Here is an 18,665-nt window from a genome sequence, read left to right as displayed (position 1 = left end):
AAAATCACCACTCAGAAACGAGGAAAATGGATTATTCTGCCATCTTTGGTTTTTAAAACAGCATTGTTTACTGTTATTATTCTTATTAAATCGGCGCCTTCTACTGCAACTCAAAGTAAAATTGCATGCGTTTTCAGCGAGGGACCTGGGAAACTGCCGAGTGGTATGGTAGTGGCAAAAAAAGTCAAAAAAATCAAAAAATCAAAAACTGCCGAGTGGTATGGTAGTGGCAAAAAAAGTCAAAAAAATCAAAAAATCAAAAAATTTAAAAAAATTCAAAAAAAGTCAAAAAATTATAAAAAAACATGGCGTCCGAATATTCGAGTATTCGCTTGTGAGCCTGGGAGTGTACTTGGGGACCTCATTACACTGTTGTGCACAGCCTTAATTTTTTACACAGTATTATCATATTACCTATAAACCTAACCTACATGTTCAGTACATTTATTATCATCTATAAAATCTCACACACGTGTACCGGTACATGTAAATTAGTGAATCCTTACATCTAGTTACATGTACATGTACATGTACTTTGCAGGTAGTTCAAAGTACATGTACTTAGCATATATTTTAAAACGTGACAAAGTGCAGTGGCCACTGGGCACATTTCACATCTGTACATGTGGGTTAAATGTCAGTAACAATATTTGTTTATCAGCTAAATATCAAATAACATACACCTGTACACGTAGATCTCGAATCGATCATCTCATTTTTAAAGATCGAGTAGTCATTGTGTACAATGCCTTCTTTTGGTTATGCAGGTAGTGTAAAAACAAACAATATAAATGCAAACAAACTACATTGTGATGCTATCTTAGTCTTAATACTGAAGTGAATTTCACAAAATGTAGTACTACATGTATTTTTTTGTAGGTCTCTAGTGTCTACAGGTCACGTTTATCAAAACAAAAAAGGCTGTTTGAAAGTACATGTTCATGTACAGTACACATGTAAATGTACATCATATCTCATTATAAGTTTTGCATTCAATAATGAACCTGGGAATTACCCAAAACTGTTCTGTAGTGCAGCAGGGGACAATGACATCATTGAGACTTCCTTGTTTTGTCATCATCGTTTATATTGGTTTGCTATGTATGAGTCATGCATATTGCATTATCCAGCCGGGCCGGGACAGTTGGCTAGCTAGATCTATGCCTCATCACCTAGCTTCATGCATGTATATGTTCAAGGAATCAGGATGATATACTCCTTGAGCTAGCTCATGCTCATCAAATCAAGTGTGAACCTGTCCCACGTATCAGCATTGAAAATTGCCCAGAGCAAAACATTATTATGATAGAGCCCTTACAGTGTACATTATGGCCCGAATTCACAAAGCAAGGTTTGAGCTCAGACCACGGTTTGACCTCAAACCTCCTTTTGTTTCGCCAAACCTCCTTTTGTTATTTACAAACCTGGTTTGTAAATAACAAAGGGAGGTTTGGCGAAACAAAAGGAGGTTTGAGCTCAAACCTTGGTCTGAGCTCAAACCTTGCTTTGTGAATTCGGGCCAAAATGTATGCTGCAATGTATGACATGTATTTATTGCCTGTGCATATTTTCATACATGTATGCACTGTGTGTAGTACATGTACATGTATAAACAACATACACACATGAATCTTAGGGTTATTTTGATGATTGCAGTCAGAATGCATGAGAGTCTTACATAGTGTACAGTACATGTACTGTATGTGTACAATTGGTCACAGAAATGCCAATTTAAGCTTTTGTGTATTGTTCATGTGTGTGTGTTTATGTTCCTGACTGTTCTTTCTTTGTCAACATGGCATGCATGTCAATGAGTTCAGAGACCTTATAATACAAGATCAGTTGTACAGTGCCAATTGATAGTCATCCTGTCTTTGTCTCCATTATTTGGATGACAAACAACTGAAAACATTTGCATACAGATGCTCCATTCTAAACTAGGGAATGTTGGCCTGCATAATAATAGTCCTACATGTACTGTACATGTACATGAATAACAATTTGAAACCAGCTAGGCTTGTTCACATTCAAAACATACTTCAAGCGCTTTCTTAATTCGTAACATATCCATTTGCTGAAAGCAGGAAAAAGCAAACAAATTAGGTTGAGGAAAGTTTGTTTAGAATTTGACTAATAATAACAAATATACCTGTATCTGAATTTCAAATTGGCGTATTGGTCATTCGTCTATAACATATATTTGGACAAGATTGATGAATTTCCTTTCTCTCCTGAGTTTCTCTGGAGGAATTAATAAAGTTGCGTCATAGATACATGTACATGTACCGTAATTAACGTTGTATAAACCGCCCTCGTGTATTAACCGCACCCCTCTTTTTCGCCCTTTAGACTTTTTTTTGCCGACTTAAACAACAGTAGAGGACCTAGGATAGAACCTTGTGGTAAGCCGTGTAATAGAAGAAAAATTGGAGGAATTATTATTATTAACTACATATTGAAATCTATCAGAAAGATTACTTTCAAACCAAAATGGCAGACAAATTTGAGTGTTGTTCTAGTTTCCAAGTGGTGAGTCAACACACCGAGTACTGAGCTGGGAGACATTGCCAGTTATAGCGCCAGGTGGAGGGGCATAAATCGATTTTTTTTTGTTTTTTGTTTTTTGTTGTTGTGTGTACCGTGTATAAACTGCACCCCCGACTTTGAATTTTTTTCTGCGGCAAAAAGGTGCGGTCTTCTTCTTCTTATCGAAGAAGAAGAAGAAGACCGCACCTTTTTGCTGCAGAAAAAAATTCAAAGTCGGGGGTGCAGTTTATACACGGTACACAAAAAAAAAAAAAAAAAAAAAAAAAACACCGTTAATTATGGTACACTGTAGCATACAGTACATGTAATGTGTACTGTACATGTATGTCCTCAACTAAACAACAATACAAAAATAACATAAACAAACAAACATAAACAAGCAGTGATACAAAAAGCATAATACTGCCACTTTATGTCATAGAAATAAGAAAAGTGAGTTACTAGACTTTTAAGTAATTTGTGGGTCAGGCAAAATGACATCATAGTACAAGTCACATCAATTCACCTTCATATTTAAAGCAACGTTTACTATGTACATGGACATCTCGACTCAACCTTCAAATTTTCTTAACTTTCTTTAAATTGTTTAAAGTTTAAACCACTTTGTTTAAACCTTACCAATCTGAAATCTCATTTATTTTCTTTTAAACATAAAATGAGTGGGAGAGGGGATTCAGGATTTATATTATTTATTCATTTATTTGATTTATTTTTACTTTTTTGTTTTGTTTTTTGGGTGGGGGCAGTTTCTGCATATTTGTATACCGGTACATACTGTAAATTTATACAGTGTAGTGTAATAACATGTGTGATCTTAACTGGGTAATGGGTATTAATCCCACTGTCGGCATACGTACATGTACATGTACATGGAGTCGGGCTAACTCAGACCAGGGGACAACTCGGCTCAGGTACAAAAACAGTCAGTTTTTGCATGTTTAGGTTTAGGGTTAGGTTTAGGGTTAGGGTTAGGGTTAGAGTTAGGGTTAGAGTTAGGGTTAAATGACAAAAAAAATGACAGTTTTTGTAGCTGGGCCGAGTTGTCCCCTGGTCCGAGTTAGCCCGGATTCATGTACATGTACCTACACTGCATGTTTTTCCCTTAAGTGCCTTCTCTCTTCTATATTATGGATAGCATATTATTATAAGAATGTTTAAACTTGAGCTAATGTTTTGAAACACTAAGGGAGCAGCAGTATTGTAAACAGAAGCTTGATCGTCCATTTCAGAGAAGAGTACCTCACTGAACATCCCAGTAGGGTTAGGCATTCCTATGGTGTTGTTTGCTGCTATTTATAGGGGCACCACTGAGTAATAAGGGCATGGCATGCATGTCATGTGACTGTGTTAGGGCTCCCTGTTGACAGGAACATGCTCTGTGCTCATGAGAGGACGAGAGAAAGGGGTGCGAGAAACTGAGAACAGAAGAGACGGTTTGTTGTGTACATGAATGTCTGAAAATAATAAGGATCAAAGACGGTATAACACGTATGCAAATGATTTGACCTTAGGGTTAATGGTTGAAGGAGCTCATTCATTTACACAAAGGAGAAAGGGAGGGGAGGGGTGTGAATGAAGAAGGGGAGAAAGGATCCAAGGGGTGTTAGGGATTGGGCAAGGAAGGGGATGATGTCTCTATGACTGCTAGAGGTCAAGAGAAACGAGAGTCAAGAGTCAGAGGGCATGAAAACAATATCTCACACAATACCAGGGGGTTGATGAAAATAACTTGTAACAATGGTTCATGGAAAACAGAGTAATGCTTTCATTTTGAAACTTCACAGAACAAAGCAATTTTAATGCCTACGTGTACATTTACGTGTTCACTGTTTTAAATGATTGCCAGTGAGTGGCAGGATTACAGTGCATTTAAAGTATTCAAATGACTCAATTGACGTGGCTGCTGACTTTAATTGAATTGCAATGTGTGCATTGTATGTGTCTCAAATGTTTGTTTTGAATGTCGGAGTTGCGGTTGTATCATGCTGTGGACACAGAGATTGAACAGCAAATGTGGGGAGAGACTGAATAGAGAGCAATGAAAAAGTAGAGTTAGGGCTAGCTGTTTTCACTATATCATTGATGATAAACAAAAAATACATGTAATTGTTATGAATAAACAGTAATGACAGTTTGCTTGTTTGTTTGTATCATTGTGAATGAAAATATGGTACGTTTTTTAATTAAACAATTTATTTTGCGCTGTAATAAAAATGGATTAGCTTCTGATTAAAAATAAATAAATAAAATAAACATTAATTTTGTCAATGGAAGAATGCAAAAAAATGTACCTGTGCACCAATTGAAGAAAATACACTTCAAAATTCTCTACATTATTCTCTTGAATCAATCCAGAACTTTTCCTAGAAGTTTAAAAATCAAGATGTGTACTTTATCCCCAGCCTCTGAATAAAACATTTCCCTTATGTTGAGATACATGCATGTTTCATAACTTGTGATCAGACAGCTCACACTCTGCAAGAAAACGTGTCATGGTGTAAACGTGTCCTGTCATAATTGGGCTTTGAACATCTGTGTACAAAATGTGCATGAAATGATGAAGTAGAAATACACCGTAGGCGTGCAGGAAAAAAAACGTGAATAACTTATGCACTTTTTTCAGCACGCAGGGAAGTAAATTGCCAATTAGGTGTTGCTGCAGCTGCCACTCACAGCTACATGTAACTTAAAGGCAATCTTTGAGTAGAATTCTGTGATCATAAATTTGGTAGTAGAATTGAAAAACAATGTTAACAATCCTAAAATGTTGTAAAAATATCATGTTTAGATCAACAATTTATCAAAAAGGGAATTAAAGCAAGTGTGTAATCTCAGTATAATCTCAGTTTGATCATGTACATAAAGACATACTGTACATGTAGGCCTACATATAGATGTACAGGAAAAATAAGCTTTAGTGACCCTAAAATTGAACATATTCAAATGTATGTTAGCATAGTACACACTTTTGTGACTGGTGACTTATTAAATTACATAAATTAAATTATTTTAGAAACAGTATAACAAAAAATGTCATCCATACCTTGTGGGCAACATTATCGCCTTTAATTTACAATTGATCTGTCTCAGTGAATCATGTTGTCTCATTTTAGTTTCACCTTGCTGTATCATATTACTATAAACAAGAAGTAGAGGAAAGCTAGAATCTAGTCAACAGAACAATTGAATAGGAAAGGCCAGACTAGACTAAAAGAAGAATGAGAGTTGCATGCCAATTAATATTTCCCTGGCATGTGGCTACTGGAAAAATTGCGCTATACTTTTAAAAAGAAACTTAAAGCAAACTGAATATGTGTAGATATACATTCTATTTACATGTAGGTGCTAGTGTGAAGCCATGCATAAATGTACATGGATATTAATTCTTGTTTGGATAAAAGGTGTCTGGGTTGAGTCATACAGTTTACTTTCTATAGTCATATTTACACATCACTGACTTATCTTCTGCTCATGTCTATTCCAGATGACACAGGGGTTCATACTGCAATTATATGAGCAATCATAAATATTCTAAGGATGTTTATTGTACCATTACATACATGTACATGTATAAAGGCTTTATTTACTAGATCATAAAAATATTTCTGAAAATAATTTTGAGAGCAAAAATGAACAGGGTGAACATGTACAGTACATGTAGGTTGTACTTAGAAATAAAAATAGAAATCAAAGGGCCATTTAGGGTGTAGAACGTATTTCTTTTTCTACTCTTGGCAAATACATGTATTGTACAGTACATTGTACATGTATGTCTGTTTTACATATATGGTAGTCGTAATATTGGCAAACCCCTGAACCTTTCATTTGACATGAAAATACATGTAGCATTGAAGTTGTAGTTTTGAAACATAATGTTTATATATATATATTTTTATATATTTTTAGTTGTCCACCAAGGACTTTTCTTCCTGCATTATGCCGTATCTTTCTTGATGAGCATGCTCCGGACAACGTACTGGAAGTGACTGCCCGAGCCATCACATACTACCTGGATGTCTCGGCAGAATGCACCCGTAGGATCGTGGCCGTAGATGGCGCCGTCAAGGCCCTTTGTAATCGTCTGGTTGTTGTAGAGCTTTCTTGTAGAACCAGCAAGGATTTGGCCGAACAATGTATCAAGGTAGGTAACCTATGAGTAATAGTTTCTTGCACTAATTCACAAGGCAGACATGATCAGATAGTATGAGAGAGGCATAGTCATGAGAGACTCATGTCTTGTCTTGATTAGAAGAGACATTATGAAGGAGGGAGAGGCACCTTGCCAGGAGAGCACTGAACAAATCATATTTACATGTATCATCATTCCAGAAATAGAATTATCCTTCAGTCCAACAACATGCTACAAAAATACTTGGAAGTTAAAGAAATACATGTAGTGCCAATATGTGGAAAGTATTCTATAGTTTCTGTTTGCAAATGAGTATGTGAACAAATAGCTGATTGTGTATGTCATGTACATGTACATGTACGTGTAGGCCTACACTTAGATTATTCTGTAACTACATGTACATTAACTTTTTGAAGATACTTTAAATAATGTCCTTACAAAAGTATGAAAATTCTTTTTACTGACTATTTGCATACAACGTATAGCTGATGGTATAGGTGTTTGTCATTGATAGATTTTTAGAATTTTAGAATAATAAAACATATTGAAGCATTCAGAACAGAAAGTGGTGTATATATATTATACAGTGTATCTGCCTTATTTTTCCCTTTTCATTGAAATAGTTTTGTGGCATGAATAGTGTCTAGCATGACTGAACTCTTTCAAAGCATTTGCTATACATTTATCAAGCAAAGAATTATCAACTTATAGATGCTTTGTGTCCCCCAAAACAGGAATACAAAACAAACAAACAATGTACTGTTAGGAAGAAGCATAATGTACATGTAAAGAATGGCTTTAAAAATTCATTGCCTGGAACAGTCATTTCTTCCCACAAGTACATTACATGTAAATATTTCCCAGTTTTTAGTATGCCATGTGATTTGATACTAGTATTTCATTTATTTTATATTAAACGGTGAAATATCTACATGTAAACTGTCTGTGTACAGAGAATTGTATGAGATATTACAGTTTCAACAAAATAGAGTATGTACAATAGCTACCTGTATATTTAACTAAACTTAAGAATTACATTAATGTAATAATGAATCAAATTGACTGCTAAATAAATCCAGATAATAATTTTACATCAATTAGCAACTGCCAATCTTTGATTGAGTTCCATTTCTCAATTAAGTTTCATTTTCTTGGTTTTTGTCTATACGAACTAGGTCCTTGAATTGATGTGCACACGGGAGTCTGGAGCTGTGTTTGAGGCTGGAGGTCTGCATTGCGTCCTTTCTTTCATACGAGATAATGGCTCCATGATCCACAAGGATACTCTACACTCTGCTATGGCAGTTGTCTCCAGGCTATGTGGCAAGATGGAGCCTTCAGACACCTCATTAGAGACGTGTGTAGAGTCCCTCTCAACCCTCCTCAAACATGAAGATCCACATGTAAGTTTCTCATCCCAAATCTACATTACATTAAAGCCCCTCTGCACTTGTTTGGCATGGAGGGATTAGACCTCCCTGCAAGGTCACAAGGTCCCTCAATAAACATAAGAAAAAGGACATCATGGGGGAACAACGGGTACCGCTTAGGCATTGTTAGCTGTATAGAGGACGCAAGTAGCTATAAGAAGTGCAGTGGGGCTTTAAGATTTCATATTACTCAGTAATTCTGTTCAGAATGGAAGAACATAGAAGCAGAGTGTTCAAGATTAATGTACAACCAGAAAATGTCACAACACAAAACTTTCACAAATTGCTATTAAAGGACAGCCATTTTCATGACAAAACTTTTACGATTGCAATAATTTAGTGTTGCGTCAGCTGTGATTCAATTATTTTCCAGCATGAAGCTTTGCAAATCTTTTGAGGGTTTTTGTGACAGTTTAATGCATATAAAAGTTGCTGGTTTTACAATAGAATATATTAATAAAGAGATGGTTATCACTGGTAAGAGCCAAGGCATCTATCTTGCATTCTTTAATGTCAGTCAGCTGTGCCGAAAGTAAGATACAGTGCTCTATAAATAAATATCTTGCAGTCCCTCCCTTCCTCCTTATGGAGATTGTTGAATTGTTTGTTTGTCTATGAGTTATTCCAGTGTATATACATTTCCCTCACACATTATAAATATCACAACTGAAACCTGAAGTGTAAACAAAAAGTTTCAAAAAGCTATTCCATAAATACAGTACATGTATTTTTTGATTTTATCTTTTACTTCTCATTACTTTGACGGAAGTGGAGTTTTGTTATGTGATAACATGTAATTTTAGTGATTTATGCAATTCTTCAATTCATTCATTTGTTAACATGTACATGGACAAATCATTCTGCAGTACCCGGCACAACTGCCTCACTTGGTTAAGTACTCAGAATAACCCATTCTTGAACCATCTAATGGCTTATTTTTAAAATTCTTTATAATCCCCATGTATTTCCTATATTGAATAAAACTTGCAGAACCACTTATTACTACATGTCATAGTTCTATTGGATTACTCTGTGGCTTGCCACAATGTACATGTACTGCATAATACCCCTACAGAGCTCTGTTGAGCCTGATTAATGCAAAGTCCTTCGCAAGGGATTTGCAGATTTAAATAGATTTGTTAGTGTACATAATTACATCAGACCTTCCTCATGACAGTAAATTGCTGAAGAAAATGTATAATTCATGGAAACTGAACTTTAATCTCATAATTTGACTGAACTTTTATAAACTTTACAATACCCTACAACAAAATAATAACTGACGCTGTTTGAATCATTATCGTTTTGAATAAGATTGATACCACATTTATTAACAAGTACTACAGCAAAGTCTTTCTATTGCGTATTACCACAAGGAAAGAGATTATAAAGATATTTATGGTAGCAAGATAGAAAATTTTACCTGATTTGTCATTGCATATTTTGAGTAAATTTGTAGGTGAGACAATTGTTACGTACGGTACCGGGTATTTAGTATTATACTTACACTTTAAAATGTAATTGAAAATTTTACAAAATGGATGTTACACATGAAATACCTACAGTGTATTTCATGCAACCTTTATTTTCTCCTATAAAATATATGAAAATATGAAAATACCAATTTCTTTATGAAGCTTATACAGACTTTGTATACATGATATTTATTGCTTAATGCAAGTTACTTAAGCGATCATAATAGGAGCATCGACTTGTGAGAGGATATTGGATCCTTTTTGCAAGTGAGCTTCCATTTCATAAGCAAGAAGCCTTACATATACCTGTATATGAAAACCTTGTCAAAGAAGTATATGAAAATAAAAAAAATTCTTGTTTATGAATGGTATAACTCAGAAATATTTATGTAATTATGGTCTCATACAATAAAGGGAAGCTGTAGCATATTCTAGAATGGCTTCCTACAGTAGTCGTGGAGTACGATAAGGTCCTTTTAAAATAAGGTGTGCACACTGACATGACATAAGGGTTACACTACCCAGTAGTAGATGCAGTCTATAGCTTCCGTTTTACTAGATGGCTTCATTATTTTCAAAGATTTGACACGATTACATACATGGTCAATAGAGGTATGGTTTACTCCAATGTATGGTATCTTTCTTCGTATTGTAAGAGATTGCCCTGTCTGAAATAAGCTTCTAACCACTCTCTTGCATCAAGAAACCTACCAAGGTTTTAAAAAAATGTTTTTATATTGTTCTTAACATGTGCAAGAATGATTAATATATTGGTATATTTATTTTGAAAAAAATTATCATTCACCTTCTTTTTTTTTCCTAAAAAATTAGCCTTTGACATATCCTTTACAGTTAAAGCTCAATTTTTTTGTCTGAAAAGTTTAAATGATTTACATGTTTATCACATGAAAATATATACAAATGCCAACCTAAGAAATCCAATAAAAAAATTCAAAAGTAAATCAAATGATCTTATTCGATAAGAAAGAATCAATAAAACAAGGTGACACGTACCGCACATTCATTCAAATGACAGTCTAAATATGACCCAAAATACGCTGATGATATACTTGAATCATGAGCAGTCAGCCCAGGGTATGCTTGGCTGTTGTTATTGCATGTATTAAGTAGCTGTGATGTTGATTGATTGATATACCATGTGGTGTGTCACCCAGAAATACAGTCTTATCAACCTGCTATTTTATTTCCATGTACATGTACATGTAGCCTAGAGGCTCTACGAGCATAGTGTATATCAATCACATTTCCCTGTAAACATATACATATACACTGTACATGTTGTTTCATTGTAGTTTCAACCTGAGACACCCAAAAGGGGAAAGATATAATGTATTTTTTTTGTCATTTTATTTGTTTACCGGTAACAATTTTCACCCACTGTACAGTTCTAACTACATGTATAGCCATACCATGTGCAATGCACTTATAAAAGCTTGTGGTAGCCTTGGTAGTTTTAACAGGGAGGTTTCTACAGTACAAACAAAAATAGTTTAGGTGCTTTTCTTGTTCATAGTTATTGTTAATTGTATGGTAGTAGCCCAGAATTGAAGGCAAAGTAGACACTGTTAGACTGGGGCTACAGTACATGTACATATACATTTACAGTTGTAAATGTAAAATTGTAAACCTTATAACATTTTACAAATCAGTAATTATTTGAATTCATTACATTTCATAAATGTGGGAATATGACATATTGAGCTTATTCAATTCATTTATTGTTCAACCATCAATATATATATATACAATCAAAATAAGTTACATCAAGATTTAGAATAATGCAATGATGGTTTGGTGACCCCGGAGAAAGCAGAGCTTATAAAAAGGGGCCACCAATACATAATACATAAAAAGATCAACATTAATTATACTAAAAAATATCAACATCGAACATTAATATAAACAAGAAAAAAAAAAGAGAAGTATACTTCTGCAGCAGCAACAAAAAACTGTATCTACATGTATAGGAGGGCAGTACAAATGAAAGCGAACAAGAATATCAAGAGTATTTTATAAAGAAGGTAAGATTTCCCTGCTCAGCTTTTTAAATCTGGAAAGAGTTGAGCTGTTTTTGATATTGTTGGGGAGTTTGTTCCATAACTTAGGAAAATGAATTATAAATGAATTTGAGGCGACGGAAGAACGAACCTGAGGTAAGTGTATTAAATTAATTTGGCGAGTTTGGTAAGAATGAATTGAGGAATTCAAAACAAAGATATCGCTAAGGAGAGGAGGCAAGATTTTCGAATGAAATTTATACATAAACACAAGGGAATTCAAGGTTATCAGGTCCTTTAACGGTAATATATTTGATTGTGAAAATAAAGGTTTTGTATGACTATTGAAGGGAGCATTAAAGATAATTCGTATTGCTTTCTTTTGTAAAATGCATAATTTATCTAAATGGGTTTTAAAGGTGTGACCCCAGACAGTATTACAGTAATTAAAATGAGGAAGTATAATGCTATTGTAAAGAGTCGTCAGAATAGACTGGGGCACAAAAAGTCTTAATTTAGAAAGAACACCAATAGATCTTGATATTTTTGTACAAATTGAGCTAAGATGTGGTTTCCAAGAAAGATATTCATTCAAAATTACACCTAAAAACTGCATATTATCGACCTTTTCTATGACATTTCCACCAATAATGAGGTTTGACAGATTTGACGGAACCCTCCTTCCTCTCGCACGAAAAATAATATACCTAGTTTTGTCAAAATTTAAAAACAATTTATTGCAAGCATACCATTTATTTAATTTGTCTAGTTCATTGTTTGCTGATGATATAAGATTGTCAATTTTTTTATGTGATAATGAAACAGTGGTATCATCAGCAAACAAAGAGAAGTTTAGAATTGAAGAACATTTAACTATATCATTAATGTAGACGAGAAAAAGGAGGGGCCCTAACACAGATCCCTGAGGAATTCCACAGGATACATCCATATGTTGAGATTTGACACCATCGATCACCACATATTGATTTCTATGTAACAAGTAACTGACGAACCACTGAAGTGGCACCCCTCTAATTCCATAAAATTCAAATTTTTTTAACAAGATGTGGTGATCAATGGTGTCAAATGCTTTTGACAGGTCCATAAATACACTAAGGCAATAATTACCAACATCTATTTCATGTGATATAGTATTAACCAAGTTCAGTACGCCAAGATCAGTAGAAAAATTCTTTCGAAATCCAAATTGTTGGGGTATCAAAATATTGTTTAGTGCAAAAAATGTATACAGCCTGTTGTAGATTATCCTTTCTAACATTTTTGAAAAAAAAGGTAATAGAGCAATTGGTCTGTAATTAACAATGTCATGTTTGTCACCTTTTTTGTATATTGGAATTACCTTAGCGGTCTTGAGATTATAAGGGACAATACCTTGTGACATTGATTCATTGAATATATAACAAAGAGGATCAACAATTGTATGAATGCATTCCTTAATGACACGTGCAGCAATAGAGTCCGAACCTGGTGCAGCAGATGTTTTCATGGATGAGAGAACATTGATTATTTCAGTATTGGAAGTCGGATTGAAGAACAGTGAACTTGGTACACGGTTTGATAAATAATCCAGAAAGTGAGAGGAAGAAGTTGGTATCTTTTCTTGTGTAATCTTTCCAATATTAACAAAATACCTATTAAATGCTTCAACAATAGATGCTTTACTAAGTATCTTATCCTGATTGTATCCTTATCCTGATTGTAATACATGTGAGATCAAAGAAGTTTGCTGTATTTGAAATAAATTTGATTTCTTTTCTGTAAAGCAATCTCAATTTATTTTTTCATAGTTAAGTTATTTTTGACTTAATCTTGTATTCACAGAGGAAAGTCTATGTACATGTAGAAGTTCATTTACTCTAGTGTCAAGTTGTAAACATTGTTTTCTGAGGGATGTTTGTTTTCCACAGTATTTGTTGTATTTATGTGCTTGATTGTCCATCAACATAATATTTTTTAATTTTATTAAATTATAAAATGAATTCCCCCCCCCCCAAATACATTTCAGGTTGCTGATGGAGCCCTACGCTGCTTTGCATCCCTCGCTGACCGCTTCACAAGGCGTGGGGTAGACCCTGCCCCTCTTGCCCGTCATGGACTGACCAATGAGCTCCTAGAACGTCTGGCCAATTGTGGCCAACCTGCCTCCTTTACCACCACCACTACCCCATCCAGCACCCCTCGGCCAGCAGCAGGGGCGACACCAGACTCCAAGAGCAACCCTAACATCTCTACTGTTATCAGTCTACTATCAACTCTATGTAGAGGTTCACCGACTGTTACTCATGTAAATATTGGCTTCTTGGAGATAATTTATACCTACATATGTAGTAGTCAACTGTTTCAGTTTTAAAGATATTTTAATAATGTGTGATATTAAAACACAATTTATGTATACATGTATTTCTTCTGGAAGAAAAATTTTGATTTTAGGGTAAAATAGTTCATTTATTGTGTGGGATAAACATTGCTGTCAGTTCCACAATTTTGCTTATTGTGAAAGAATTTCTAAATACACATTCTGATAAGTCATGGTAGAATTTAAAGTTGTATTTATACAGAGTTTTAAATGTCATGCTAAAATAAGCAAATATGTCTATTGTTATGAAGCAGCAGTTAGTAATATGAATTTCTAAAATGTTTCATTTTAGGATTTATTGCGATCAGACCTCCCTGCATCAATAGAGAAGGCTCTCATGGGTGATGAAAGGTATGTAGCATGAATATGTTCATCAAATATTTAGCATTTAGAAAGTCTGATTTCATTGCATTTTGTTGTGTGTGCTGTAATTGCTTAAGGTGTGCTGGAGAGCTGGTATCTTATAAAGTTCCCTTCATCTACAATCCCTACCTTCACGTATCTGTATACATTTTATTTGTTTATATGTCAACATTTATTCATTTTTGCTAGCAATATTTCATATCTTGTATTTTAAAAAAAAAATTTTTGTTGTTTTGTTTTCTTGTTACTACTTAAATGTTTTAACTTAAAAATGTATTCATTGTTATATATTTGTCCTCATTTGCTATGTTATCTTTATGTTTTTGAATGCTTTTTATATTGATGTAAACTTGCATTTTTAGTCTTCGGACTTGTTGACAAGTAATGAATAAAACCTTATTTGAACTACCTTGTCACCGTACAGATGTGTCCTGGACACCATGCGTCTGGTAGACCTCCTTCTGGTGCTTCTGTTTGAGGGGCGTAAGGCTCTCCCCAAGTCCAGCATTGCCCCTAGGCTTCGTAGCAGTACTACGGGTCTACGTCGCCTTGACAGCGCTGGAGAACGCACCCATCGTCATCTCATTGACTGTATCCGTAGCAAGGACACCGATGCTCTCATCGATGCTATAGATACAGGAGGTAAGAGATGATGAGACTCTTTCTAGCTATTATGTATTTTCATTTCAAACATCTTCTTTTTACATTTCGGAGAATGCACATATCAAATCTTGAATTTTTGGTGGACAATAAAATGAACTAGGAGCTGTGAAATAGTGCAATTTATATTAAATACTTTGAATGATTTTCTTGTTTTGTAATGTTGATAAAAAATGAGTTATGTAATGATGTTATTTGGTTGTTAAGTTTTGAACGTGTTACTTTAAATTTTCTATTTTTATTATTTTATTCCTTTCTTTGAAGGGGGGGGGGGTGGGAATCGTTTTTTCTGAAGATGATTGTAAAGTTACGTTAAGTCCCAATTTTACATCTTTTTCAGTTTACTTCAACAAGAAAGCAGAACTCTTATCGAGGTACTGTGTATGTAAACAGAGAAATGAAAGAAAGCCAAGAGAAAACAAAATTAAGAAAAATGTTGATGTTTTGTTTTCTTGTTCTTTTGTTGCAACCCATTAGTTGAGGTAAACTACATGGATGATGTAGGCCAGACCTTGCTCAACTGGGCTTCAGCCTTTGGAACTCAGGAAATGGTGAGTTTAGTTCATCTAATAATAGTCAGCTGATAGATATAGTCATGTTATGAGAGAAAAATGAAACAAACATTTATAACCATGTGGTTTTTGAGGGTATAGGTGTGTTTATGAATACATTTATCAACATTCCACTATTTGTTCAAACTTCCATTACATGTATTTATGTTGCATTCAGTACAAAATCTATCAGTATTTTTATTTCTTGATAAGAATATATGATTACTCCATTTATATGTAGCAAGTGGAATAATATATGGTTTTGTACTTAAGTTTTCACTTAATCTTTATTTTCAGGGATATTGTATTCTTTTTTTTCAAATAAATGTTATAGTATTTTAAGTGATTTTTAATTGTAATCTTCCCTCAGGTTGAGTTTTTGTGTGAAAGAGGAGCTGACGTCAACAGAGGTCAAAGGTCATCTTCTCTACACTATGCTGCATGCTTTGGTAGACCTCAAGTAGCCAAGGTATGTAAAATCATGTCCATTTTTAGACCCTGAATTCTTAAGTAATGTGTTTTAGTTTTTTTTAAATATCTTTAAAAAATGTATTGGTTTCTTGTGTTTTCCCATTTCATGCTATCTGTCATTTTCATTCATTCTTTTATAATGAATTTCTCAATTTTCCACCTTTTAAGCCTTAGTTCTGTATTAAAGTCTGTCTTTAATATGTTGTCTTCATATCTGTAGGATTTCATTTGATAGAGATATTGTGTATGACTCGCTTCCCCTTTGTTCAGAGTTACATGTCATTCGTACTTACTCAATGTCATACATTATTTACATTTGATTTGAATTTGGAATGAGCAACAGGATATGTGATTAGTTTCACATGTGTGTGGACATGTGAGCGCTCTTCTATGAATCAGAACCCCCCCCCCCTCCTTGCAATGATCATTGACCGTTAAACAAACATGAAATCATATCCTGAATCCTGTTCAGTACAGAATTTGATGAAGGCTAAATTTACATCATTTCCTAACAAACACAGTAAATGGGAAATTGTTATGAAGTTTGTTTATTTTAAGAGAAAATAGAATAATTATGCTCTATGAAAATGTAAAAATAAATCAAGATTGAAGAGAATTAATGTCCTTACATTAATTGAATTCACTAACACTGTTGAGATTGCAATCATCATCAATTTTTAAAACATTTTCATTTCAGGCTATGTAAAATCAAATCCAAACTAATTGTGCCAAAACCAGAAACAGATAGGAATTCATTTCTACTCACTTATCAATTTGTATAAATTAGACCCTGCTTCGTCATGGTGCTAATCCTGATCTAAGGGATGAAGATGGTAAAACTCCTTTGGACAAGGCTAGGGAAAGAAATGACGAAGGTCATCGTGAGGTCATGCAGATTCTACAATCTCCAGGTAAGTCTCCTTATTGGTAATATTGTCTTTTAAATTTTTTTTTTTCTCCTTTAAAATTTTTGGATGAGTTTTTCAGGTAACATTTTCTTTGAAGACTATGGTTTTGTTACATTTGATGCAAAGTAGGATGCTTGTATCTTATCAGTCAAAGAAAAAAGAAAAAAAAAATTATCTGATGCAGTTGATGTCATCATTGTTATATTCCATTCACTCATTTCTGTGTACTGTTTTTTCTTCTTTCTTGTGTACCGTACACTACCCTACCCTACCAAGGTGAATGGATGGTGCCTGTATCATCAGCCACAGAGTCTACCATAACCAGCCCGGAGGAAATCAAACCAGAGGATGGGGACAGGGAACCCAAGGGAGACCCGGAGATGGCTCCTGTTTACCTCAGGAAAATGCTGCCTATCTTTGCTCAAGTCTACAACAACACCATGATGCCTTCAGTCAGGTTAGTACGCACATTGTCCAGGTAACCTGACACCCCCCCCCCCCCTCTCTCCTCTCTCTCTCTCTCTCTCTCTCTCTCTCTTTCTCTTCTCTCTCTTTCTCCTTCTCTGATCATCTCTTTCTCCTTTTCTGATCATCTCTTTCTCCTTTTCTGATTGTCTCTTACCCTGTCTTCTGTATGTGTTTCCTGTGTATGTCTCTCTCTCTCTCTCTCTCTCTCTCTCTCTTTCCCCCTCTCCTTTTCTGTCTGTCTACCTATCTGTGTTTGTGTTCTTGTAGTCATGATTCATATCATTTGTATCTCTAGCTTCCCCTCTTCATGTTTTAGTATTTTATTTGGTGTCAGAGGATTCTTGGTTGTTTCTTTATTTGTTTCATTTATCAAATTTTGAATACTCAGTATTTTGCAGCAAGATTGATTACGAACAACTCTCATTCTGTATGTTAAAGCTTTGTTATACAATTTTGAAAATATTTCAATATTTGTTTTTTAGTTCTGCTTCCTAGTTATATGATAAGCATGTATTTGCATAAGTTATCCGTACCTCAAGAATGAAACCCCAGCTGTTTCTATAAAAAAAATGGTAGACAAATATACTGCCAAGTGAGTGCAATTCTGGTTTGGATTGCTTGATGCAGCATGTGTTTCATAATTGGCACGCTTTCAAGTTGTAATGATTGAGATCACAGACAGAGGAAGCACAGTCACTATACACATGGATGTGCTTCCTATCAAAACAGACCATTGAGACAGCAGTGCATGCTTGTTGACACAGGATCATAGGTGTGACATTATACACAAGGTCATCCATTGTGATTGTTTCCTATTCACTATGCTGCTGATTGTATGATTGGCATTCCATCAAACATAGCATTCAGGATCACAGATGATTGACATTGGAAAATGAAGTTCAATATCAATGACCATGTGTTGTTATTGCTATAACCCAGAATCTATTCTTTCTGCACTTTGTGTAGTTTATTTAAACTTCTTAAATTGAAGGATATTAAATGACCTCATTCAAGTTTGTTTCCTTCCCAATTAAACAATATAAACATTATTTTACACATTCAGTTTGTATTCTAAAATTCTACTAATAGACTAGACGGTATCTTTCTCAATTGATCTACATTTTATAAATATGATATTTATATATGGTAGATATTGTAATTAAGGAGAAAAAACCTCTTCTTCAGTAAAGATTTGTACAAGTTCATGTGCCGACTCTATTAACATCAGCTAAATAAAAGTGATAGTAATTATTATTTCAGCTGATTCT

General features: G+C 34.4%; 1 protein-coding gene across 2 annotated transcripts in view; it reads left to right on the top strand.

Moving 5' to 3' along the window:
* LOC592743 (E3 ubiquitin-protein ligase HECTD1) overlaps positions 1 to 18,665 on the top strand; it is a 46,598-nt gene that overhangs the window by 5,103 nt on the left and 22,830 nt on the right. For both annotated transcript variants that reach the window (XM_011664620.2, XM_003728787.3), the window contains exons 3-11: positions 6,454 to 6,688; positions 7,852 to 8,079; positions 13,626 to 13,904; positions 14,269 to 14,327; positions 14,764 to 14,981; positions 15,477 to 15,550; positions 15,921 to 16,019; positions 16,809 to 16,932; positions 17,206 to 17,386. In XM_011664620.2, coding sequence (XP_011662922.2) covers positions 6,454 to 6,688; positions 7,852 to 8,079; positions 13,626 to 13,904; positions 14,269 to 14,327; positions 14,764 to 14,981; positions 15,477 to 15,550; positions 15,921 to 16,019; positions 16,809 to 16,932; positions 17,206 to 17,386 — 1,497 coding nt within the window. The remainder of the gene's footprint in view (positions 1 to 6,453; positions 6,689 to 7,851; positions 8,080 to 13,625; positions 13,905 to 14,268; positions 14,328 to 14,763; positions 14,982 to 15,476; positions 15,551 to 15,920; positions 16,020 to 16,808; positions 16,933 to 17,205; positions 17,387 to 18,665) is intronic.

Source organism: Strongylocentrotus purpuratus, unplaced genomic scaffold (assembly GCF_000002235.5).
Source record: "Strongylocentrotus purpuratus isolate Spur 01 unplaced genomic scaffold, Spur_5.0 spur5_scaffold_5, whole genome shotgun sequence".
Classification (NCBI taxonomy): Eukaryota; Metazoa; Echinodermata; class Echinoidea; order Camarodonta; family Strongylocentrotidae; genus Strongylocentrotus; species Strongylocentrotus purpuratus.
Note: the sequence above shows the minus strand (reverse complement) of the source record. Positions and strands in the feature narration are given on the sequence as shown.